We start from the raw sequence: 26,101 nt of genomic DNA, 5'->3' as shown, positions 1-26,101 counted from the left end.
GAATTGTTTCACATAGAAAAAATTCTCGTGTTGAAATACCGTCTCATGCCGAATCTGGTTTTATTTGCGTAGTAAATTCTTGAGTTGTGCATACACTTGAAAGGGAGTACCATCCCACCATCTATTCTCCCCATTGAATGGAGGGGTGATAACTTAATATTCATAAAAGTATTTTTCGTACTCAAACACTTTTTGATGCCAAATTTGGTTTCATTTGCTCGATTAATTCTCGAGTTAGGCAAAAAAAAATGTATAGAAGCCCCCGTTTCCCCCTTTATATCTTTCCTCTGAAACGGTGGGGCTTCAATTTATAATAGAAACATTGCTCGTATCCAAACACCCTCACATGCCGAATATGGTTCAATTTCGATCAGCTCTCCAGTTATACTAAAAATTGTAAGGGAGACCTCTCCTCCTTCTTTTCATCCTCCTCTTTGAAGAAGTGAGGGATACCAAATATTCATAGAAACATTTCTCGTACCCAAATATTGTTCCGTGAAAAAATTGGTTCCCTTTGCTGTTGTAGTTCTTGAGTTATACAGTAAAAATTGTATGAAACTTCCTCCCTCTTTCCTTTCTTCCCGCTGGAAGTAGACAGGGGTCTCAAACAATCATTAGAACATGTCACGTTCCCAAATATCCGCCCATGCCAAATTCGGTTCCATTTGCTTGATTCGTTTTTGAGTTATGTAAAAAATTTAAAAGAGGGCTCCTCGCTCCTTTATATCTCCCTACTGGAAAGTGGGAGGGGTCTCAAATAATCATAGAAATATTTTTCCTATTCAAATACCTTCCCATGCCAAATTTGGTTCTATTTGCTTTATTAGTTTTTGAGTTATGTGAAAAAATATCAAATAGGCCCCTCCCCCTTTCAACTGCAAAGAGGGAGGGGTCTAAAATAATCATTGAAATATTACTCGTATCAAAATACCTTCCCATGCCAAATTTGGTTTCAATATCTTGATTAGTTTTGGAGTTATATGAAAAATTGAAAGGTAGCCCCCCTCCCCCATTCCTATCACCCCACTGAGAGGAGGGAGGGGTACCTTATATTCATTGAAATATTCCCCGTTCCCAAATACCACCCCATGCCAAATCTGATACCATTTGCTTGATTGGTTCTCGAGTTATGCAAAAAATTGGCTTTTGTTTGGGAGGCCCCTCCCTCCCTTCCTGGTAGGGAGAGGGGTCTCAGACCATAATAGGAACCTTCCCCGGCCTCCAATACCCCCACCTGCCAAGTTTCACGCAAATCGGTTCAGTAGTTTCTGAGTCTATAGGGAACAGACAGACAGACAGACAGAAATTCATTCTTAGATGAAAAAATATTGAAGATACCGAATAATTCAAAAACAGGGATTAAACAGTTCCCGGGATTATGGTTTTGCAATAAGTTTTCCATTGATTTCATATGAAAATACGAAACAGTAAAAGCAAAATCTAAATCAAAAGCTAAAATCGTTGTAACTTTTTGCACGTGATTTTAAACACTATAAATTGTTCTACAAAGTAGTAATTCAACTTAAAACTCTGATGACCAAACGTTTGTGTAACTTTACAGTGTCACCAGAATTAGGAGGGGTCTAAAATAATCATTGAAATATTACTCGTATCAAAATACCTTCCCATGCCAAATTTGGTTTCAATATCTTGATTAGTTTTGGAGTTATATGAAAAATTGAAAGGTAGCCCCCCTCCCCCATTCCTATCACCCCACTGAGAGGAGGGAGGGGTACCTTATATTCATTGAAATATTCCCCGTTCCCAAATACCACCCCATGCCAAATCTGATACCATTTGCTTGATTGGTTCTCGAGTTATGCAAAAAATTGGCTTTTGTTTGGGAGGCCCCTCCCTCCCTTCCTGGTAGGGAGAGGGGTCTCAGACCATAATAGGAACCTTCCCCGGCCTCCAATACCCCCACCTGCCAAGTTTCACGCAAATCGGTTCAGTAGTTTCTGAGTCTATAGGGAACAGACAGACAGACAGACAGAAATTCATTCTTAGATGAAAAAATATTGAAGATACCGAATAATTCAAAAACAGGGATTAAACAGTTCCCGGGATTATGGTTTTGCAATAAGTTTTCCATTGATTTCATATGAAAATACGAAACAGTAAAAGCAAAATCTAAATCAAAAGCTAAAATCGTTGTAACTTTTTGCACGTGATTTTAAACACTATAAATTGTTCTACAAAGTAGTAATTCAACTTAAAACTCTGATGACCAAACGTTTGTGTAACTTTACAGTGTCACCAGAATTAATAACGGTTTTTTTTTTCAATTTTCACTTTTGATTTATCAGCCTTATCGGTGAAAAGTGATGTCTTTTTAGTGAAGACATCTTAAGATTATGAAATTTTATAGATGGATAGAACGTTAGATGAAATGAAAAATGGTGAAAATGAGCGGGTAGAATTTTTATTTAGAAGCATTACCATCACATTTCAAATTTTTGTTGCGCACATGCCAACTACTATGAAGTGGTAGATACAGATAGAGTTGCATTTACCACCACACACTAGTAAAAACATTGTAACAAATCAAACGGGAACGAGGGTGGAAAACTTGTTGTTGCATCGAATGAAAAACACTGCTTAGCACTGAGTTGACGAGAAAAGTCTCATTTTCCCCAATTTCCCCTAAATTCATTAATAAACTCATACAATATGAACCAAAAAATCGTAATAACAAATGAGAAAGTATTATAAAAGGTACAAAAACATTAAAACATGTGTAAAATTAACTGTTTAATGAAATAATGGACACCGCGTGATTTCTGTTGATGAATGAAGTACCAATTGCCTCAATTTCCCCTAAATACTTGCAATATATAAAAAAATCTTGTAACACTCGAGAATGCATCAGAAAGTGCACAGAAACAATTGATCCATGTGAAAAACTAATTGTTGAACAGAATGATGTACACAGCTAAACGTTTAGTTTGACGAAAACAGCCTGGATCGCCCCCTTTTCCCTTAAATTTTAACGATATTTTGTTGCATTGATAATTGATATTGGTTTAAACATGATGATGCTTTTCTTGTCGATTCAACAGTTTTTATTTAATTTTGAGCTTGAGTTTTGATTTCATTTTTTTATAACCTTCGCTGATACTTTCTCATTTGGATATTCTAAATTACATTGCATGAATTCATAAATAAATTTAGGGAAAACTGAAGAAAATGAGAACTATCTCGTAAACTTAATACTAAGGGGTGTTGACCATTCAATTAAAAAATAACTTTAAAATCTGATTCAATCATTTGTGTGCCTTTTCTGATGCTTTCACATTTGTTACTACGATTTTTTGGTACATATCGCCTTATTTTAGGGTAAATTGGGGTGATTGAGGCTCTTCTCGTCAACTTAACGCTAAGCGGTGTACATCATTCGATTGAGCAATGAATTTGACACCTATTTAAATCATTTTTGTGCATTTTTTGTCATTTGCTATAATCATTTTTATCAACATTTTGCTCGATTTTAGGGGAAATCGGGGTGATTGCGGCTATTCTCGTAAGCGCTAAGCGGTGGTGTACCACTAAATTCAACGACAAATTTTACACTAAATCACTTGATTTTTGCATTTGGTATGTGAATTGCTCGATTTTTACATTCAAATTTATTTTTTTTAACAATTATTTATTTGAAACGGCTCGTACCAGTAGGTTTGAAGGAGCCAAACTCGATTTGATTTTTACAATTGATTGCTTAAAACTAACAGTTTTTTAAAGGCAAAAGAAGACAGAAAGGGAAACATGAAAATAAAAAGAATTACAGGTGGAGATCGATAGCTTTTAGAAAAAGATAGATTTCAAACATGTAATCCAAGTCTATCACAGCTAGCACATCTCTCACTGGAACATTAGGTGGTTTCCCTCGGGCTTGAAGGGAGTCAATAAGATTCGATCTGGCGACAAGGTGGGTCTCACACGACCAAACAATATGCTCAATATCATGGTAACCTTGGCCACAACTACATAAATTGCTGCCAGCAATATTTACACGATAGAGTACCGCGTCTAAGGAATAATGATTGGACATGAGACGGGAAAATATTCGAATAAAATCTCGACTCAAGTTCAATCTATTAAACCAGGGTTTAAGACTTACCTTTGGGATAATGGAATGGAGCCACCGACCCAACTCATCCTCGTCCCATTTTCGCTGCCAGTTGAGAAGAGAGTTTCTCCGAACCAAAGAGTAAAATTCGTTAAAGACCATTTCCCGTTGGTATGTGTCACCTTCCATTGCACCCACCTTTGCCAGTGAATCTGCCTTCTCATTGCCTATTATCGAACAATGTGAGGGGACCCAAACAAAGGTGATGGAAAAGCAGTGTTTTGATAAAGTACTCAAAATATCTCGTATCTTCTCAAGAAAGTACGATGAATTCTTTCCGGGCTTTATTGAACGAATAGCCTCAACAGAGCTAAGGCTGTCCGTTACAATATAGTATTGTTCAACAGGTCGTGAAGCCACGTTGTCCAGAACACATTCAAATTTATGAACAAATTTAAATTAGCTAGGGAAAGTTTGGGATATTAAGCCGTTTCTATTCATTCCAGTGCAAAAAAGCGACATGATTAGCTAGAGGGGGGCTTGTGGTATAGCTCAGTTGGCAAGTCTGTTGTCTACTGAGCAGATGTCCGCGAGTTCGAGCCCAAGAGTAAACATCGAACACAGTTGTACCGGATAAGTTTTTCAATAACGATCCGCGTATTGTAACGTTGATAAAGTCGCGAATGCCATAATGATGGTAAAACGACTATAATCGAAAAAAAATTAGCTAGAGGATGAATAAATTTACCAAAAAATGATTATTCATGATGAAAAATTGTTGGATTACACTTTGTTTGACTGCATTTGTTTGAAAAAAAATTTCTTAAGTATAGGGGAAAAGAGGCAAAATGAGCCACTTTTCGTAATAAAAACAACAATTGGAGTACACCAATCGATTCAGCCGACTTTTTTAAACATGGTTTATATATGACTTTTTTTGTTGCAAGGTAGATTGCTACAATCAGAATTATAACTTTACACCCCAAAAATTTGGGGAAATCGGGCAAAATGAGGCGTTAGAGTCATTTAATCAGGAAGCGGTGTAGACCATTCGATTCCTCGTGTTTTTTTTTCATAAGAAAGGATAGTTTTCCTGAATTTAATTTTTAATCAAAAATCCATACTGTGAAGTGATGTTAATTGAATTTATTGTTTGTCAGTGCCGAAAGATATACTCCACACTTCATAAGTTTTTTGTCTAATTAGATAATAAGTTACGGTCTTGGAATTTGGCATAAAAACCATTAACAGGCTCGTTTCCACAGAAGAAACAAAAATGATGTTATTATTATTATTATAATTTATTAGAGACCTTTTAACCACCCGGGTCATTCGGGTCTGTAAAAATGATGTTGATTATTCATTTTTTTTCATACAAACCTAAAAGTTCAAATTTACTCATGTAAACGTTACTTGGAAATTCGGCAAAAAAAATAATCATGGATCAGTTTTTAAGCAAAACGATGCATTTAGACTCCAGGGTATGAGAAATTTAAAAATGACCCAAAATCGACCCAGTCTGTTGAACAGCTCCTGTGGCATTGTTTTTTAACACAATCTGTTAGATCATTAAAACCTCTGTTAGGTTCCATTCATCCAACTTCCGTAGGAAATATTAAGGGTGTATGAACTAGTAAATATCTATTAGGGAATAAAATAACCGACCATTTTCTTAAAATGTTGCAGGAATGCAACAACAAGCTGTATATAATCTCTAAGGTCTCGATTACTGTTGTTTACACACGACCCTCAACCTACGGCCTACGGGTTGAATTTAAGTACCCATTACGATCCATTCAACTTACTTTCGAGTTAACTGAAACAGTTCGTGTATCTTCAACCGTACACTATTTTTAATGAACTGGTTTTCGTAGAAATGATCCAACTCCATTGTGGCGGCACCCATTGTGTATCAAACCGGCAGTAACAATCGACACAACATAGAAGAGCCTAAACAGAAACACCCGAAACCAGAAACAATTGTCGAAGAAGAACACAGCACAACCGAATCGAACCGACAACAATTAACGACTGAATTACACCGGCCCAAGGTACCCAGCATTTGTTTCGAAAAGTTGAGTTCTATCAACCACCCCATTTGGGTAGAGCTCGGTGACATTTCCCAATTGGATAATCAATAGGTGCTAAGGAACGCGCGAACGTCTGAAGGTATTGATTTTTTGTGTTAATTCTATTTCACGCTTCCAGTTCGTTGTTCTTATGCTTCCTCTGTTTGGGTTGTTTGACACTTTGACAAGAACATAAGACTTTCGGAATACCTAATCCCGAATTAAGTTCTCTATGGTTATTTGGTTAGGGGGTTTGTTGGATGAGAGGCCTGTTGATGTAATACGGATTGCTAATCCTACAGTTGGCTCACCAAATTTTGACAATACTCTCCTACTTGTTGGTGCATTATGAACATTCTGAAGTGTGTTCGTTCCCAACTTTTTGAATGATAAAAATCAGAAGGTTGCAGCAAATCTGTTTTTTTCCTCGCTGTGCTAATATTTGTCAACAAGACTGTGGCTGAGATTATAACGTTACACGGGTGGGATTCTTGGTAGCGCAATTTCAGTGTGATTACGCTATAGGTTTGTTTTGTTGTTGTTATTTTTTTGACGAACATTGACTGAATCGCACTCACGACCAAGTTATATACAAAAGAAGTCCTCACGAACATTTCCTCAAACATTTCTGCTCATTTATTGGGGAGGTGCTGCTGTTGCTGAATAGCTGCTACTGGTGGTGATGATAATCATAACGATGGTGATGATGATGATGACAGTAATAATAACCTTGAGGACCTACGTACTAGTATATTAATTTGATATGGGTAGGCCAGATGTGTTTTATTCAGGGCCAATGTCAGTGTTCAGGGCACTATTTTGGAACCGGATTGATAACTGTGGTGCGTCACTGATAATAATAATAATAATAATAATTTTACATTTCGGGGTCACGAGAGCAAAAAGAATCAAAAAGAAAAAAAATCGTTACCAAAAGAAGTGAATGAATTCTTCGAGTTTTCCAATAAAGGTCAAAAGAATGCTGAAGAGTGTTTCACATAAATTCTGAACAGGAAAAAATGTGCAAGGTGCACCGGGGCAAGTGCATACGGATTTCACCATAGTTCAACTTTCACATGTCCATGTATATTTTCAAAAATTATCCATTATCGTTCGTTGCTTAACTGAAAAAGTTCTCAACAAATTCCCGTGTAAAGTAAAAAATTTAAAAAAAAAATGGAAAAAAGCAATTGGACACATTCCACCGTGACGTCTTTTCCGGACTTTTCTGCACTGTTATCATTCTAGATGTCAAACAATTTACTTGAAAATGAAAAAAATTGTAGCTAACGGTCGCAAATTGAATTTCCTTCAAAATGAATATTATTTGGTCATCATAAAATTTAAGTTGTTTTTGTTCTGATCGATTACTTTTGTGACGTGAATTCACGCTACAATAGACCATTTTGGACTTTAGTACATACAACTTTGATTTCCTGTTCTCTCTGTGGAAATAGAATATCGGTGTCTTCAAATGAGTTGTAGAAAAAACAATTTCCCAGAATTTAATGTACGTAGTTTTTCGATTGAATAATAACGAACGAAGTAATGCTTATTTGAAGTTGTGACGTGAATTCACTCACTTTAACCTTCCAAAGTCGTTCGGGTCAATATGACGCACATTCAAATCATCATAACTCTTCGAGGAAAAATCGCAAATATTTGATTTCGAAAACCTCCCTAGGGAATCACGAAATACACAATCTGTAGTACCAGGCAACTTCCTGTGACCACCGGAAGTGCTCCCTCAAAAAAATCCGTAATTAGGCTGTTCGGGCCTATATGACCCGAGAGTTTGCGTAAGTTCCCCTGGCCGCAAATATTGACCGATTTCGATGAATGTTAATTCATTGTATAGATAACTTATTCTTGTTTCTCAATATCGAAATAATAAGTTGAAATATTTTACGAGATCACCAGTAGCTGATTCCGAATGAAAAAAGTCCCTAAAAAGAGCTCTTTTTGTCGCTCACCAAATCTACCACCCAACCCAGCAGCAGGAGGAACTGCCGTCTCGCCGTGTGGTTTGTTGATTGATTGTGTTGATGCTGCGAAATGAATGCTTTATTGTTGTAGGTATTGCTGGAATCTTTTTTGATATTTTATATTATAATTATTTTAATGCCCTTCCAACATTTCTAAAGTTCACGTCTTCAGTTTCAGATTCAGATTGCAGATTTCAGATTTCAGATTTTAGATTTTTGATTCAGATTTCAGATTTTTGATTTAGATTTCAGATTCAGATTTCAGATTCAGATTCAGATTTCAGATTCAGATTTCAGATTCAGATTTCAGATTCAGATTTTTTTTTTTATTTTTTTATTTTTTTTTATTTATTTATTTTTTTATTTTTTATTTTTTTTTCTTTTTTTTTATTTTTTTTTTTTAATTTTTTCATTTTTATTATTTTTTTTTCCAGATTTCAGATTTCAGATTCAGATTTCAGATTCAGATTTCACATTCAGATTTCAGATTCAGATTTCAGATTCAGATTTCAGATTCAGATTTCAGATTCAGATTTCAGATTCAGATTTCAGATTCAGATTTCAGATTCAGATTTCAGATTCAGATTTCAGATTCAGATTTCAGATTCAGATTTCAGATTCAGATTTCAGATTCAGATTTCAGATTCAGATTTCAGATTCAGATTTCAGATTCAGATTTCAGATTCAGATTTCAGATTCAGATTTCAGATTCAGATTTCAGATTCAGATTTCAGATTTCAGATTTCAGATTTCAGATTTCAGATTTCAGATTTCAGATTCAGATTTCAGATTTCAGATTTCAGATTTCAGATTTCAGATTTCAGATTTCAGATTTCAGATTTCAGATTTCAGATTTCAGATTTCAGATTTCAGATTTCAGATTTCAGATTTCAGATTTCAGATTTCAGATTTCAGATTTCAGATTTCAGATTTCAGATTTCAGATTTCAGATTTCAGATTTCAGATTTCAGATTTCAGATTTCAGATTTCAGATTTCAGATTTCAGATTTCAGATTTCAGATTTCAGATTTCAGATTTCAGATTTCAGATTTCAGATTTCAGATTTCAGATTTCAGATTTCAGATTTCAGATTTCAGATTTCAGATTTCAGATTTCAGATTTCAGATTTCAGATTGCAGATTTCAGATTTCAGATTCCGATTGCTGATTAAAGTTTTTGATTAAAATTTCAGAATATTTGTTGCTTAAATCATAGATTTTGTTTCTCCTGCAGTAGTCACTGCTTGAAATAAATGAAAAGAACCATCACAGCATTCAAAACAAATGTATCACTGAAGAATTCTAATGATAAAATATCTAAAGAGGTTTCAGCATAAGCACAATCAATCAACCAATCGAGACGGCAGTTCCTCCTGCTGCTGGGTTGGGTGGTAGATTTGTTGAGCGACAAAAAGAGAGTTAAAGGATTTGTTTCTCCCTCGGCTACGTGAGGGGTGCGAGATTTGTACACCAACCTGCTGAAAACGTGGGCCAAACTGATTGAAATCTGGCAGCTTTCAGTTAATTCGAAAAACGTTGCTACAAATTTTCAAAACAGTACACAAAAAGTATGTCAATCGAAAGAGAAGATTCTAATGAATCTATAGGTATATAAAAAGTGACCAATTTGAGTTCAAATTTTAGAGAAATAACGCTAACAAATCCCGTAAACCCTTCGACACGAGGGGGAGTTTGAAATATGACAAAAAAAACGTGAGTTTCATTACCATATTCTGAACAACTGAGATTTTTGAGGAACCAACTATGTTCTACAAAAATAATAACAAAGTTAACGAAAAAAATCAAAATTTTAATTTAGAGAATCGGTCAATTGGTAAGCGAGATACAGCAACGCAAAGAAAAATTGGGTGACTTTTTTGAAGAAAGAATTTTTCCTACCGGAAGTTCCGGGATAGCGGCCAAAACTTCCTTTGGATCACCAAAAACTTATACATTCATGGATAGATTTATTCTTGACAATTCCAATTATTATAAAATCAGCGCAATATTTCTAACCTGTCACCTCTTTTTCGGGACTTTTTTCATTCGGAATCAGCTACTGGTGATCTCGTAAAATATTTCTTCGACTTTTTATTTCAATATTGAGAAACTAGAATAAATTATCTATACAAAGAATTTAAATTCATCGAAATCGGTAAATATTTGCTGCCAGGAGAACGTACGTAAACTATAGGTCAAATTTATCTAAAATAGATTTGTACAGAAATTTTGCGAACAGCTTTGGAAGGTTAAAAGGAACAGGGTAGTTGACTGAATTCACGCCACGAAATATAAAGTTTTACTAAACCATTCTTTAGAGCCTTCTTATTTTATGTGCACTTTCAAAAAAGATATTCTGTTATGGGGGATCTAAGTTGGCCTTGCTCGAGTGCGGTTGCAATTTGCTCCGCGGTCGCGTTTTGCTTAGTGATTCCACAAAATTTATTTTTTCTCGATTTTCATGTCTAAGTTTCATAAGTTCAACAGTGCAGTGAAATTTTTTACTTGCCTTTATGTAGATCTGAGAAGAACATGCACGTTCGGCAATTGTGAAAAAAAAGGAATCTCAGTCGTTCGGAATCGTGGATCCAGCTAGTTTTGGTTTTAAACAGTGATAAAAAGGGGAAAACTTTCACTTGTTTTTCAGAAATTGCCTGATTTTAAAGAGACAGAAGGAAACATGGTGAAAAAAAAATTGCAAGTTCCAGCGCTAGTGGGGAGTGGTTTTTAAATCTAGGGGAAATATAAGTTGGACGATGAGTTCATATGATGAATTCATATAAAGATTATGATTTTCACAATGCGTGTTTTTTTTAAAATGGTTTGTGTTTGTGTGCGTGTCTAAACACAGGATATCGGAACCGTGAATTGTCTGATAAGTTTTAAGATTTATTAGTTGAACCAGTTAATCAAAACCTGTAAGGTTTTTGGTTTTGTGATCATGGTATTGATGTAGTAATGGCTAGGAATTGATAACAGAAATGTCGACTCGATGAGCAGCATTCTATAAAATTGCTATACTGTATATGTACTGCTCGTTGGGCGATTTTCAACATCCACATGGTGAAAAGGTGCTTGAAGTTGTACAATGGTTACTGTGATTGAAATTATATGGAAAAACTTAAAAAAAATGCGGCCTTAATCAAGATCCAGAAAATTCAGCTAAGTATCAAATTGTTATACATTTTATTCCATTTTTTTTGTATAAAATGGTTTCAAGGTAAGATGAATAAAAATGCATAATTATTTATTGATAGAATGTTCAAAGTAGCTTAACTCTATTATTGGGGATCTTTGGGGGGTTGGGCAGGGCATCAAACGATTGGAAAGCTGATATACAATGGATTGTGGGTTCAAGCCAGCCGGAGTATCTCGGCATATTTAGAATCATGAGGAAGATACTTCGGTACCTTTTCAGGATTCTTTATATGTTTCGAACAGTTGGAAGTGAGTTCGGTGAGTCAAACCTGCCCCAAACCAGTGGTAACGGACCCCTTGGTAGTGCTGCAATTATTGTTGATGAGTTAAGCATGAACAATATTTGAATGTGCGATTGAGACTTCCCGTACCGACTCGGGTCGAAAGACCTAACAGCCACTGGTGGGTTTTCATACATACATACATACATACATACTTTCAAAAAAGATATTCTGTTATTCCGATTTTTACAATAATTAATTTTCAGTATCTGCACCTAACTTTTTCCTTATTTAGATTGGCACTTGAATAGCAACATATAGAGAAATTATACGTTAAAATTACTACTGTCTTCATTTAAAGATTCACAAAAAAATTTTTTTTTCAACCATTTTGTATTTTTATTGGAAAATAATAAACGTATTGAAAATTCAACTAAATTATGCTCGATTTGTAAAAATCCGACCATCTGGAAGATCAAAACAGCTTTCAGAGCATATTCTCCATATAAAATTTTACAAAAAATCAAATTTTGTGACGTGAATTCACTCATTCGCGCTGTTGTAACTCAGCTTGATTCCAAACGATTTCTATAAAATTTAGTGTTTTAGGATCGGGGTCTTATTATATTCAAAGAAGATCTCATTTTTTTTATTCCAGAAAATGTCAAAGTTTTCTCGTAAAATAAAAAAGTTCCCTTTTATGTGACGTGAATTCACTCATTTGCGACTATTTTTGTTCGCTTTTCAAACCAACTACATTGGTTATAAATAAATTCTTTTTTCTACAAAATGAAGCACTGTTTTTTGGCTTTAAAACGTACTAAAAAAATTTCTAAAACAAATTCATCCATATATTTAAATTAACTATTTTGTAAAAACAGTTAGTAACCACTTTTTTCAACAAAAAAATTGATTTTCCAAATCATATAAAACATGTTTAAAAAAAAATTTTTCTCCCTTTTCCGTTGGTTTTGTGTGATTTGAATTATCAAAATTATAGACAAGTTTGAAATTTTTTGATACGTGAGCAGATAAAAATCACTTTTGAGCGGTACAAGCGCGTGGAATGTGTCAATGGTACTTTTGTGAAAAAATTTCTATGTTGCCCCGTTTATGGTGGCAAGTGCAAACGCAATACTTTTTCCAAACTAATTTACAGATGCATCAGTGTATCGGTCCTAAAATGACTTTAATAGGGTGAGCCTAGTTTCGCTATTTTTTGTCAGAAGTTTTTAGATTTGATATTATTACGCCGAATCATTAATACTTACCCGATCAGGAGAGCATATCAAAATAATAGCTCAAGCGTATCTCACCAAGATATTTACATCTGATTCAATTATAATTAAATACTACAAATTATCGATTTTAAGTTTCTTCAATCTGAATTATATCTTATTCTGATTGACAGACTTGAATGAGGTTGAGCTCATTTTCAATGATCAAGATTTTTTCGGATAGTCCTAAAATAAAATGATTATATCTTATTTTGATATACGTACAACTTTTTCTGAAACACGGACATCGAAGTCAACGACCCAAACCGTACGTTTATGAGATTCATAAAATTGAATCCAACTTTTGGGAAACCAAAAATGGGCCATGGTTTTAGCAAATAATGGGGTTTATTGACATTCCACTAGAAATTTTTCTTGAAGTTATAATTATAATAATTATAATAGTTATAAGTTGTAATTTTGATAGGTTTTGTTCTGCCCAATATCAAACTACGCTATCTGAACGAGATATAATCTTGTAAGGAGCATATCTAAAATTGATATTATTTAGCTATGATCGCATAAATTTTTTAATATAATTTGAGATATTTTAACATCCTACGAGTACTAAATAATAACTCATTCAAATAGGAGAAATATTAGTATCAAAATATCTCATCATGATATAATTTAGTTTTTACCTCCTGATCGGGTAGATACCCGATCAGGAGGGAAAAACTAGATTATATCAAGATGAGATATTTTGATACAAAATTTTCCTATCTTAATGAGTTATTATTCAGTACTCTTAGGATGTTAAAATATCTCAAATTATATCAAAAAATCTATGCGATCATAGCTAAATTATATCAAATTTAGATATGCTCCTTTCAAGATTATATCTCTTTCAGATAGCATAGTTTGATATTGGACAAACCAAAACCTGTCAAAATTATAACTTATCAAGATATGAGTGCTTCGAGAAAAATTTCTAGTGGAATGTCAATAAACCACACTATTTGCTACAACCATGCTCTATTTTTGGTTTCCAAAAAATCGGATTCAATTTCATGGATCTGTTGAGCGAAACTCATTGATGTAGGGTTTGGGCCGTTGACTTCGATGTCCGTATTTCATAAAAAGATGTACGTATATCAAAATAAGATATAATCATTTTATTTTAGGCCAAAATTAAAAAAAAATCTTTATAATTGAAAATGAACTCAACCCCATTCAAGTCTGTCAATTAGAATAAGATATAATTCAGATTGGAGAAACTTAAAATCGAAAATTTAGAGTACTTAATTATAACTGAATCAGATGTAAATGTAAATATCTTGGTGAGATACGTTTGAGTTATTATTTTGATATGCTCTCCTGATCGGGTAAGTTCCAAATTTTTCTCTGAACTCTGTTTTGGCTTGAAATACTCATTTCAAGCCTTAATTTACGAAAAATATTATGTTTTATAAAGTGTGTCGATGTTCCTAATTTGGCACTAATTGTTCCTAATGTTAACATATGAGGAAATCTGTATAAGCGTATCCAATATTACACTATTTGTTCCTGATTTTGCATATAGGTCTGTTTTTTCAAATACTTTAATGAGAAATATCTCAAAACTCACCTTTTATAAATTTTATAACGTTTTTGGAATATGAATAGAGAAATAAGGTCTATTAAAATCCTACACAAAATTCCTTAACGCAAGTTTTGAAGAAAGTAGTGGATTTTGAGCTTATTAAAATTCAAACTTTACCTTTCCTAAGAAAATTCATTGTAATGGATACAAATAAGTACAGCCAAACAGAGCATCATGCAACAGCATGGTTAGATGCAACATTTGTGTACCACAACACTTATTCAATTTTTATTTTCATTAATGTAATATAATCATCATTTCATGATAATGCCATAGTTTCTCAAATCGTGAGATAGTGTTTTGAAGTTTTTGATCCTCATAGAAAATTTATAAAAAAAAAAATCGAAATTTCTACATTTTTCGATGTCGTAAAAAACTTTACACAGTTTACATACAAACTTTATATTGCTTTTATTATCCTATATCAACACTGTTGGTGTTTAAATATTTTACGTACAAACATTAAATTTCTTAAAAAAAACAGTTTAAATCTTGTTTCCATATGTTGGAATATGAATTTATTTTTTTTTTGTAGTATTTTTTACCCCTGAATGTATACAGCATCTTTATGCTTTCATTGACAGATAAAATTTAATTTAATTCAAACCAAATAAAAAATAACTGCAGATCTGGCTTTATGCGTAACGAAATCACAAATATATAAAAAACTATAAATTATCAAACTTTTTCATTCGATTTTTCATTAAAAACAAAGGTTGTTGCAATTAACCCCATTTTTTTGGTAGGGTGAAAATCGCATAGTTTTGTAAAGAAGCTCTCTGTAACCTTGATGGTTTCCTTTTCTGTCGCGTAGGGATTGGTTTTTTTAGTTATTACACGAAAAAAACATGGTTCTAGCATAGCGAGGAGTAGTCCATGACTTTCGCGAACTGCACGCGTTTTTTTCTTCGTCCGCAAAATTTTTACCAAAATTTAAGTTTTTAAAGAGTTTAATACTAGTGAATCTAATGATCGTTCAAAGCTGACGCGTTATCTTCTGTCAGCGAAAAAATGTAATATCTCAAAAATGGGAATCATTCTTGAAATTTTATGAAGTGCTGAAGATAGTTTAATAATTAGTGATAAAGTGATTGTTGTTAGGAATTGACCAACACCATGGTTAACTTCCCCCTAAAATAAGAGGAGCTGTGTTTCCCGGTGGCCTGCCGAAAATCAGCGATGCAGTTCTAGATCCTTTGAACATCAGAGACGGACGTTTGATAATATATTGGTGAGTCCGTTCTTTTTTTTTCATTTTTTGGGGGTTTTGCTTCTCTAGATCAGACTAAAAGCTGTTACACATTAAATTGTGTATTAAAGAAAGAGATCCATCAGAAGCAAGATAAGTCCCATTTGAGAAACATTTTAACCAGAAAAAATTAACTTTTAAGTGACAAAACTTTACATTTTTCTTTATCTTGAAGAACTTTGTTATTTCAACTTGTTTTTGGATTGCATCTCTCAATTATTCAGAAATATTTTAATTAAAAATTGAACCTTACATTTTATTTTCGGAAATATAGTTTTGAACGGTTTTTTAAACGTGTTAGGGAAGCGTAAAATAAACCAACTCTAAACATTGATTGTAGATTTAACAGCGGAATGACACATTCACCATATCTTTCGATTCGTCTTTTTGAGTTTTGTAAAACTACTGGAAAAAAGTCATGTACACAGACACATTATTTTCTTCAACTTTCTATTAGTAGTGAACAATATTTTGGTTAATACAATTGTTACTAATGAGTCGGAGGTTATCAATTTTCCGGAGATACATCTGAGGAAATCAATAGACTAGATAGTGATAGTTTAAATTTTTTTATTTAGATTGGTGATTGGCAGTTTAGTTGAACTTACCTTAAATAAGCATTATTTAAAATCAATTTTTACGTCCATGTATTCATTGCTGAAAAAACTTACATGTTATCTAACGAAATTCGAAATCACGCCATTTACAATTGTTTTTCGGAAAAATAGTTTGAATTTTATTTCGGGTCGATAAATAAAGGTTGTTCTTGTAAAAGGTATTTTAGAATGGATAATTATAAACGGATGAGCTGATGATTTGCTAAAAAATATTATCAATATTTTATCTTCGATTCGGCCACAGGTCGACCAAAGTTGATAGCAAGCTCAAGCTATTTCATTTCAAAAGTCGTTTTAAATATATATGATGTGTTAGATATTATAGTGAGGGAAACAACTAAATATCAGGTAGGAAGGAATCTATTTGAGTGTTAATAATTTTTTTTGGATATTCAAATTAACAAAATCTCGTAGAATTTCTTCAGAAAATGTCTAGGGGCATAGGAGATGTAGGTAGAACGAAGTTCGCACCATTTTCCAAAAATGGCTCCTGATCCAAACCCCCTTACTAACACAACCCTTCCTGAGATACTTGAATACCTATAGATTCGCAGACGTATAGACGGTTTCTATAGCTGGTGATACTGACTTATCATTGTTTCAGAGTTTTTCAAAATAAGTTTTTGAAGAAATCTGGAAGAACAGACTTATGGTTGATCCTATAAAGTATCTTACTAACAATCCTTCCTTCATCCCTCATTGACTACTAGGACGTGGCCGGCGTCGTTATTTATCATTTGTTAAAGGGAGAGCATGAGTTTTGTGCATTGAGAATGAATTGCTAATCCCAAGCTGCATTCTTTTGGCCCTTGCACAAAATTGATGGCCTCGATCAATCACGGAGGTAATTTTTAAGAGATATTTATGCTAACAATTCCATTCAATTTAGACATACCTTGAAACAATCCGGATTTAGGGAAAAATCCTGTGAGAAAACTAGTTTGTTCGTAAAATGAAAGTTCACATGATCCCTTACATTATAATTTTATATATAATTGTGATAAGTTCTTATTTAATTTTTGGCATTTCGGCGAGTTGTGAAAATTGAAGGTAGAATATTTAGAAAGAACATGAAAGTATTATAGGTGGAAAGATCAAAGTTAGAGCGCTTTGGGTAGAAGAAGTTGAATAGTTGGTGAAAATGTGAGCAGGGTTTTTGTTTTGTGAACAGCTTTTGAACTACTTGCGTGATTCTTTGCCGCGCTTTGCCCGGTCGGACACAATCTCATGTGTTCGAGCCGTCCGTTTCAATGTGGGTAGGAATGCGATGGGTTTCTTCATCGCTTCCTATCAACATTGAAACGGCGCGCGGCAAAGAATCACGCAAGTAGTTCAAAAGCTGTTCACAAAACAAAAGCCCTGCTCACATTTTCACCAACTATTCAATTTCTTCTACCCAAAGCGCTCTAGCTTTGATCTTTCCACCTATAATACTTTCATGTTCTTTCTAAATATTCTAACTTGAATTTTCACAACTCGCCGAAATGCCAAAAATTAAATAAGAATATATCCCAGCGGCGATTAAAATAAGATAACAATTGTGATAAGTGAAAATAACGTCAAAAACGGTCAAAACCAAACGGTATGTTAACATTAGGTACACATGCCAAATTAGGAACACCCACCATAAGTGATTCGTAAATAGTTTCATTCCTATGATTTTAAATGTTTGTCCTTATTTCAAAGTAGTTTAAGTACACTACAATCACTCGTTCTTTATTACGGCATCGCAGTTGATGAATTGTTCAAAAGCACAAAACCGCCTTGAAAGAAATTGATAACGGAAACATAATGGCAATTAAAATTTCATACTACCGCGGAATATCCCGGCGATGGATAATTTGAAACGACCCGGTGCGATCCATTGAGTGTGTCACCGGGTTGGACGATTATTAAAGAGGAACCCAAATGAATGTGAGCGCGAGACCGCAGAAACAAAAAAAAACGACTCTTAAACAGAAAACAAAAAAACACACCTCCCGTTTGTTCGACTAATGGTCATCGTTGTTCGGTGCAAAAATGTCATTGAATCTCGCAATCCATACTTGAAGTGCTCTTTGCTCCCTTTCAGACGTAACGTTTTTTTTTGGCGTAATATTTCTGCTTTTTCGTTGTTTGTACAGGCATGGGAACGACCGGAACTTTTTGCGAGAGCAAGTGCTGCCGCACTCGGCATAAGTTGCGACTTGCGATAAGTCACTGACTGGGTGCTGTCATACTTGGGAGTGAAATTCGCGTTATCAGAGTACTTGCTTTTTTTTTCTCAATACTATAAAAATCACTACCCGGGGGTGCTCCGCTACAGTATTCATTCTTGAATTTGACTATTGTTTCATGAAACAAGTTTCTTGAATTTTAAAAAACAATTTGGAACATTAAAAAATGAACTTCCAAATTTTGGCAATCGATAGTGATCAAGTTAAACTAAAAAGTTTGTGGAGTTTGTGGATTGAATTCATGTTATGTCACGAAATTCGTAACTCCATCACTGAATACGCAGCCTATAACATTAGTTTTTTTTATTAAGACTGTTTGAACAGCATTAGGAGATAACATTTTTGACAAAAGGATTTGATCTATTGGGTTGTATTTCCGGCCTAATTATATGGAAGATTGACATTGCAGTGATGTCAATTGAATTTATGTTTGATCAATGCCAAAAGACATTTCCGTGTTAAACAGCCTATAACTTTTTTGCCTAATGAGATACGAAGTTAAGGTGTTCGACAAAGTTGTTCAGCGGAAGATTTCCCTTCATATAATTTTATAAATTAGCACAAAAACTATCATCGTGCTAGGCTCCACAGTAGAAACAAAAACAATGTTGATTTTCCAGTACATATTATTCAATTTTCCCATACAAACCTAAAAGTTAAAATTTACTCATGTAAACGTTTCTTAAAAATTCTGCAAAAAATCATGGATGAGTTTTGGATCAAGACGAAGCTTTTAAGACGGGGTTTGGGAAGCTCAAAAATGACCCCAAATCGATTCAGTCTAGTGGTACAGACTGGCCGTTCCAAGCAAAAAGGTTGATTATTCAGTTTTCTTTCACCTCAGATATTGGAAAAGGAGGGCAAAAATTCTGCATTGGAAGAAATATCTTAATTTGCGCAAAAATCGTCATTAAACACGTGTTTTTCAATGTATTTAAGGTAAAAATGGCGTTTAAACTACTTTTGCGATCACGAAAAACAATGTTTTCGGAATAAATTTCTATTCTGATCTGAATAAGATATTGTTCAGAAGGTGAAATCATTTTGTATGATTTTTATGCATATATGTATATGAGTCACTTTTGTGAACATTGTTTTTACATACGCCATTCATGCCAATAAGAGCTCACATCATTTTCAACAACTTTCTACACACAAAAAAAATCATATTAAAACTACTAAATCCGTGGTTTAAATGAACAACAGACAACCATATTTTTGAGTCAAATATGTTTTGTTGTTTATAATACCTTACGCATATCTTTTTTACCATGTGCTCAATTTGGCTGCACATAGTAAATTCGACTGCGTTTTAGTAAAATTGTCAATGAAATGATGCATTGTTTCACTTCGAGCCTGATATGTTTCATGATGAAACTAGTATGTGTTATGATAAAGATTAGGAGGAGCGAGGAGCTTGATTTAAATAGTTAAATTACTCTGTATGTTTGTTTGTTTATTTCCATGCATGCATTATTATATAATTAAAAATATTAAAATTCACACTTCCGACACAATTCGGTCAATGTTAGTGTGTTCTCCCGATGCTCTGGAAAGATTTGGAAAGTTGTAAAACTTGAAAGCAGCTCAAAATTTGTTTGTTTACTCACGGGTTTGATGATTAATAATCCTGAGTAAGTATAAACAACAAGAATGATTACCATAGTAAAATTATTATACGAACTTATGTTTTTAGTCAAATATGTTTTGTTCTCAAAAAGAGTTCTTAGCAAGCCTTGGTCGAGTGCGGTCGTGATTTTTCTTCGCTCGTTCGAATGTTTTGCATTTTAGTTTTCTGACAGTTCAAAATGGGAGATTCATTTCAGATTTCTAGAGACGGCAAGCTGAGGGATTTGGTCATGTTGTTGACTTTTGTAAGGAATTGGGTGTTACTTTCACCTTAGCCGAAGTTTGGTGTTTTGGTGAATCTTTATCGGAAAACCCGGAACACCTTGATCATGGGGAGGCAGTACAGTCAGAGTGAAGTGTCTGAAATGTGTTATTGTGAAAGTTTTTCTAATATTTCGTTACAAATCGGTTTAAAATTGTAAAATTTTGGTTAAGTGTTGTGTTTCGGGGTTTTCTATGTTGTGATAGTGGATTTTCTTCGAAATTTCAAGAGTTATTTCATCGAATTGGTTGAGTGAAGAGGACTGGTGCTACATCATTGGGAACAGCCGAAAACGATTTTCTGCAGGGCCGCTATGCAATTGTCATGAATCTGTCATTGTCAAGGATATCAAGCTAAGGCATTTTTTTTTATTATTTTTATATATGTTCAAATTCTTTATTTAAAAAATCTATCAAACATGAATTTCTGACAGTTTCATGCGAAGTGAAATATTTCACGGAAATAAACTTGTATACAAGTTTAGATGCAAGAAAGCTTGTTGAGCACACACAAGCAAGATGAACATTAAGCTTCATAAGCTTTTTCAACTCGTTAGTTCGCCGACAAAAAAAAATATAAATGAGTTCCCAAAGTTTAACACATTGAAATGATAGATTTGAACAGTTTTTATTACGTAGATATTTGAAGTTAAAGTTAAACAAACAGACAAATTCTTTAATCGCTAGTTACTCTAATTATCATCATATTAGTATTTCATAAAATACTTTACTGTTTTGTCGTTAAGACAAAATTGTCATCGCGACTATTCATCGTTTGCTAATTCACTTTTTCTACTGTATTTCAACAGAAGCATGCTTTGATTGTATTTGATAGGAAGATCGTTTTTGCTTTTAGGTACGTTAACATATGCATTTGAGTAAGAAGGATCAGACAACCATTACCTAAGTGGAAATTCCATTCAAAGATATTCACAAAAAAAAACATCAAATCATATTTAGAAGTTAAACTAAATAATAATTATTTTAACTTTATCACGCTGCTTATCATACCTAAAGAAAAACTGAAAAATAAGGTTAGTTTTGGCAAATGAAAAACAAACATCATATTGTAAATTATGCGTAGAAATTGTGTTGTACTTGATTAGAAACTAATCAACTAATCAAACTTTCATTAAAGCAGATAAAGAAAAGATAATAATTAAAATACTTTTGCACAAACATGTTTGTAATTCTGTTAAATTCAAATGTTTGAAAACGTAGGAGATTAGGATTTTTAATACAAGATCAATGCACTAGTCAGAAGTGCTTCCAGATCGTATCCTTTTACCCACTCTCCCAAACAAAATTCAAATACCAGCTTCGAAAAGCACGCAAATGTTACAATCGAATTCGCTCTGAAGACAGTAAACATTATCTTAGACGCTTAGAAAACGAATTTAAAAGTTTAAACGAGCTGCTTCACCGTCAACATGTTTCGCGTCTTCAAGAAAACATGAAAAATGACCCCTCATCATTTTGGACACATCTCAAACATAAAAAACAAAACGCCGCAGTCCCCGTTGATGTAAGCTTCCGCGGTGTAACCTCCTCCAGCTTGACCGAATCGGCAAATATGTTTGTTGAATTCTTCCAAAGCGTTTACTCTCCACCTAGTAATGGCACAGACAACAGCTACCTCGCATCGCTCGAGTCTTACGACATAAACTTGCCCTTGCCGTGCTTTTCCGTTCAGGATATCTACGAGAAGCTGACCGCAGTTGACCCAACGAAAGGATCGGGTTCTGACGGCATTCCTCCTGTGGTTCTGAAACATTGCGCCGCATCTGGAGCTGCCCCGATTTGCAGTATTTTAAATCGATCGCTCAACGAAAGGACGTTCCCCAGTGCTTGGAAGGTTGCAGCAATTTCTCCGATTTATAAATCAGGCAATGCTCATCACGTCGAAAACTACCGCCCAATCTCAATCCTGAGTTCAATTTCAAAAGTTTTCGAAGTTTTAATGCACGAGCGATTGTATGCTGCCATAAAACCTCTTATCTCAGAGTCTCAGCATGGATTCGTAAAGAAACGGTCTACGGTGACGAATCTGATGTGTTACATTAGTTTCCTGAGTAATAGTCTGGAGAAAGGTTGTCAAGTGGATTCAGTCTATATTGACTTTGCAAAAGCGTTTGACCGTGTCCCGCACAGAATTCTCCTTGCAAAGATGGATCGCCTAGGGTTTCCAGCTTGGTCACTTGATTGGATTGCTTCTTATCTGTTGCACCGACAGGCTTTCACGAAAATTAGGAATTCACGATCACGAACTTTCGACACCCCATCTGGAGTACCGCAGGAAGGTCACCTTGGACCCCTTCTGTTCATAGTTTTCGTGAATGACCTATGTAATACTTTTCAATCCGACACTCTGCTTTATGCTGATGACTTGAAGCTGTTCAGAAGAATAAGCAGTTCCGTTGACTGTCTTGCCTTACAAAACGACATCGGCAGATTAGAAGACTGGTGCCGCTTAAATGGAATGACGGCGAACGCCAAAAAATGCAAGATAGTCAACTTCACTCGTGCACGTAACACAGTCAACTTCGAATATCAACTCTCGGGTTCAACATTGGAGAATGTCAAATCCATTCTCGACCTGGGAGTGAAAATTGACAACAAACTAACATTCGCTGAACACATCGCGCTCACGTCTGCGAAGGGTTTTGCTGCATTAGGATTCTTGCGTCGTAGCACGAAAGACTTCGACGACGTCTATGCACTGAAAGCAGTGTACTGCTCTTCGGTTCGTAGCATTATGGAATACGCCGCTCAGGTATGGGCTCCTACTCAGAGTACACACTGCTACCGACTTGAACGTGTCCAGCGAAGCTTCGTTAGGTACGCTCTCCGGCGACTTCCTTGGAACGAACCACTTCGACTTCCGCCGTACGAGCAAAGGTGTGCTCTGATAAGCATTGCTTCTCTCGAAAAGCGTCGTACCGAGCTACAACAAACATTTATTTTTGATGTCTTAACTAATCGTGTTGACTCTGCTTACGTATTGGAACGCGTCAACCTTTACATATCAACGAGGACACTACGACAACGTCAGTTCCTCTGGATACCTTTTCACCGTACTGCATATGGCCGAAACCATCCCATAGATAAATGTTGTGAACGTTTCAACTCAGTGTACCATCTTTTTAATTTCGATATGTGTAAACGTAGATTTAAATTAGAATTAAGTAGTATGTCTTAGTTTTAAGTTAGTCTGTACGGTATTCCAACCAAAGATGAACTAAATAAATTAAAAATTGTTTGCTAGGATGCAGAGGTGACCTCGGTCCTAAAGCGCAAATTTATGTCTTTCATCCCTTTCTCTATTTTCCTTACTATCCATTGACTACTAGGACGTGGCCGGTGCCGTTATTGATGTTCAAAATGAGAGCATCAGTTTTGTACATTCAGAATGGGCTAATCCCAAGTACCATTCTTTTGACCCTTGTACAAAACTGATGGCCTCGGCGGAGTAGCAACCATTGGCGATGTGGAATTCGTTCTACTGAGCCACACCAGCGATCGTGGAGTTCAAAATGCTATATGTAATTTATTGTTCTTTGAATATTACAATTTTGTACCTTTATTGAAAACTCAACTCAACTTAATATGTAAAGTTTCAACAAATCTAACATTTTTTTTCTCATACAAACATCTTTATAGTAGAACAGCATTTCGGTTTTTACGATTTAAGGTGGATGTGAGTAGTCAATCAAGCTAAGCTAAGCTAAGCTAAGCTAAGCTAAGCTAAATATGTTTTGTTCTCAAAAATACCATGTGCGTAGTATTTTGTTGATATGAATTAGTGCCACAATGTCTAAATTACTATGCGGACGCTAGTTGTAATCGAAATTATGATGAAATCATCATGACCATAGTATTTTCGACAATAAACATTGATAGTTATCGAAAATTACCAGGTACATAGTAATTTCAATAATGTTTCATGTGCACTTTTACAAAATTGATGTTATATTTCGCGTGGTTAAAAATACTATAACGCAGAAATGGTAAAATTATCATGATCACGTCTTCGGAATAGAAACGCAATTTTTTTCCGTGTATATGACATGTAGATATGAGTAAAAGTGCCAAAAACCATCAGTTTTGATTTTTGTCCCGGTATCCCATACAATCAACGCACTGTGAAACGTTGGGATTCGCGAATTCCATTAATGTGGGTTATTCTTGCTTCCTGGAAAGGACTTCAGTTCTTCCGACAAAATTCTTAAAGCTCCAAATATCGAATATTGGCTCTTAACAGACCAATGTAATTACATGGAAATAATCCTAAATCTACGTGATAATTTAAGGGAATTGAACATCTCCGAAAAATTCCAAGGCCTATAAACTTAGTGTGTGTTTTAGCTCTAGGGTTTATAAAATAACTTCATGTAGCGGTCGCCCCTTTTTAAATTTTAATTTTGTCGAACCGTGCAAAATGCATCGGTTCTGCCATTTGTATGCAAGAGGCACGGATCGGTCCGATGCCTTTATCGAGACTTGCATCGAAGGTTGAATTCCAGAGCTTTTTCTTTCAAGGCTAATCCATAAAGCTTTGCGAGGGGGTGGGAAAGAAATAGAAAGGCCCGAATCACGATTGAAAAACGAGCGACGAATTGAGATCGCCAGAATCCCGAAGAATTTGTAAAGATTACTCGGGATTAACGTACTTCCGCCTAAGGTCAACGCCCGAGATTGCTTTCCCTGATCTGAGGGTAACACTGCAATCATTTCTATCTGGTTAGTGAAAGCAAGTGGAAGCGCGCTTTTGATCGCGATCGTTTTTTTCCTTTTTAGTAAAAAGGTATCAAATGGTGTTGTGAGTCTTGATTTTAAAGATTTTAAATACTTTTTTTTGTGTAGCCCCGCATTTAGGCTACACTCGCGAGCTAGGGCTGAAATTGTGCGTGCAAGAAAAAGCTAGAAAGCAGGTAAAGTCGTGCAAAAGATAACCGTGCCCGTGCAATGTGCTAACTTTTTGTGCCAAACAGGCACCGATTTCGCCCAACAGCGTATTCCAACATCTACAAAGCTTGCCCGCCAGATCAACCACGCCGATGGTTATATCCGGGCTAGTTCCGTCACATCGAGCCCGGACCTAGAGCCTGCCCATACCGGTCGATCACCTCACCACGTGCCCGCCAACAACATCCAGGATCGGATATCCGTTGGGACCCTCCTTGCTTTTTGATCGGCCGCCCCATCGTTCTTATACCAAGCCGAGTCGATCAGGAGTCCAGCATCTGCAGCAGTAAACACCGACGGTGGTATCACGTCAGCGACGAACGACGTCATCAGCTCCCGGCAGACGGTTGAGCAGAGCCAGAGAACAACGCGACCAAAGGTTTGATCCCAACCAACACTTGCTCGGTGAGTCGTATCATTATACTATTCTCTTTCATTCTCCGAACAGAGCGTCGTCCACAACTAACGACAGATTCTTCCGAAATTGGAATCTGTTCGAAAAATTAAGTATGCGTTAATCGCATTCTATCACGAGAATTTCACGAAACTTTATGTTTGCACATACGACATAATTTCGTAGACGTCGTGACGTTTTTTATCGAACACCGTCCGACCCCTTGGAAATTTTAGCGGTACCGCATCGATTGCATAGCCTCTGAACGCGATCGATGGCCCTAGCACTGCACGGTTAATAGTATAGGTAGATAGATGTACAAATGCACGCACCGGTAGGAGAGTAGAGTAAGAAATGTACATAGTAGTATAGG

General features: G+C 35.2%; 1 protein-coding gene across 4 annotated transcripts in view; it reads right to left on the bottom strand.

Annotated features, from left to right (window-relative positions):
• The window catches only part of LOC129750893 (ATP-binding cassette sub-family G member 1-like), a 141,579-nt gene that overhangs the window by 18,836 nt on the left and 96,642 nt on the right, over positions 1–26,101 (bottom strand). Inside the window, exon 1 of one of the 4 annotated variants that reach the window (XM_055746045.1) lies at positions 5,872–6,982. The exons of the other annotated variants lie outside the window; for them this stretch is intronic. Within the exon in view, the coding sequence (XP_055602020.1) occupies positions 5,872–5,972 (101 nt within the window). The 5' untranslated portion in view covers positions 5,973–6,982. Of the gene's footprint in view, positions 1–5,871; positions 6,983–26,101 lie in introns of those variants that run through there. 4 annotated transcript variants of the gene reach the window in all.

Source organism: Uranotaenia lowii, chromosome 3 (assembly GCF_029784155.1).
Source record: "Uranotaenia lowii strain MFRU-FL chromosome 3, ASM2978415v1, whole genome shotgun sequence".
Taxonomy (NCBI): Eukaryota; Metazoa; Arthropoda; class Insecta; order Diptera; family Culicidae; genus Uranotaenia; species Uranotaenia lowii.
The sequence above is the reverse complement of the archived record's forward strand: the minus strand, read 5'-3'. Positions and strand labels throughout refer to the sequence as shown.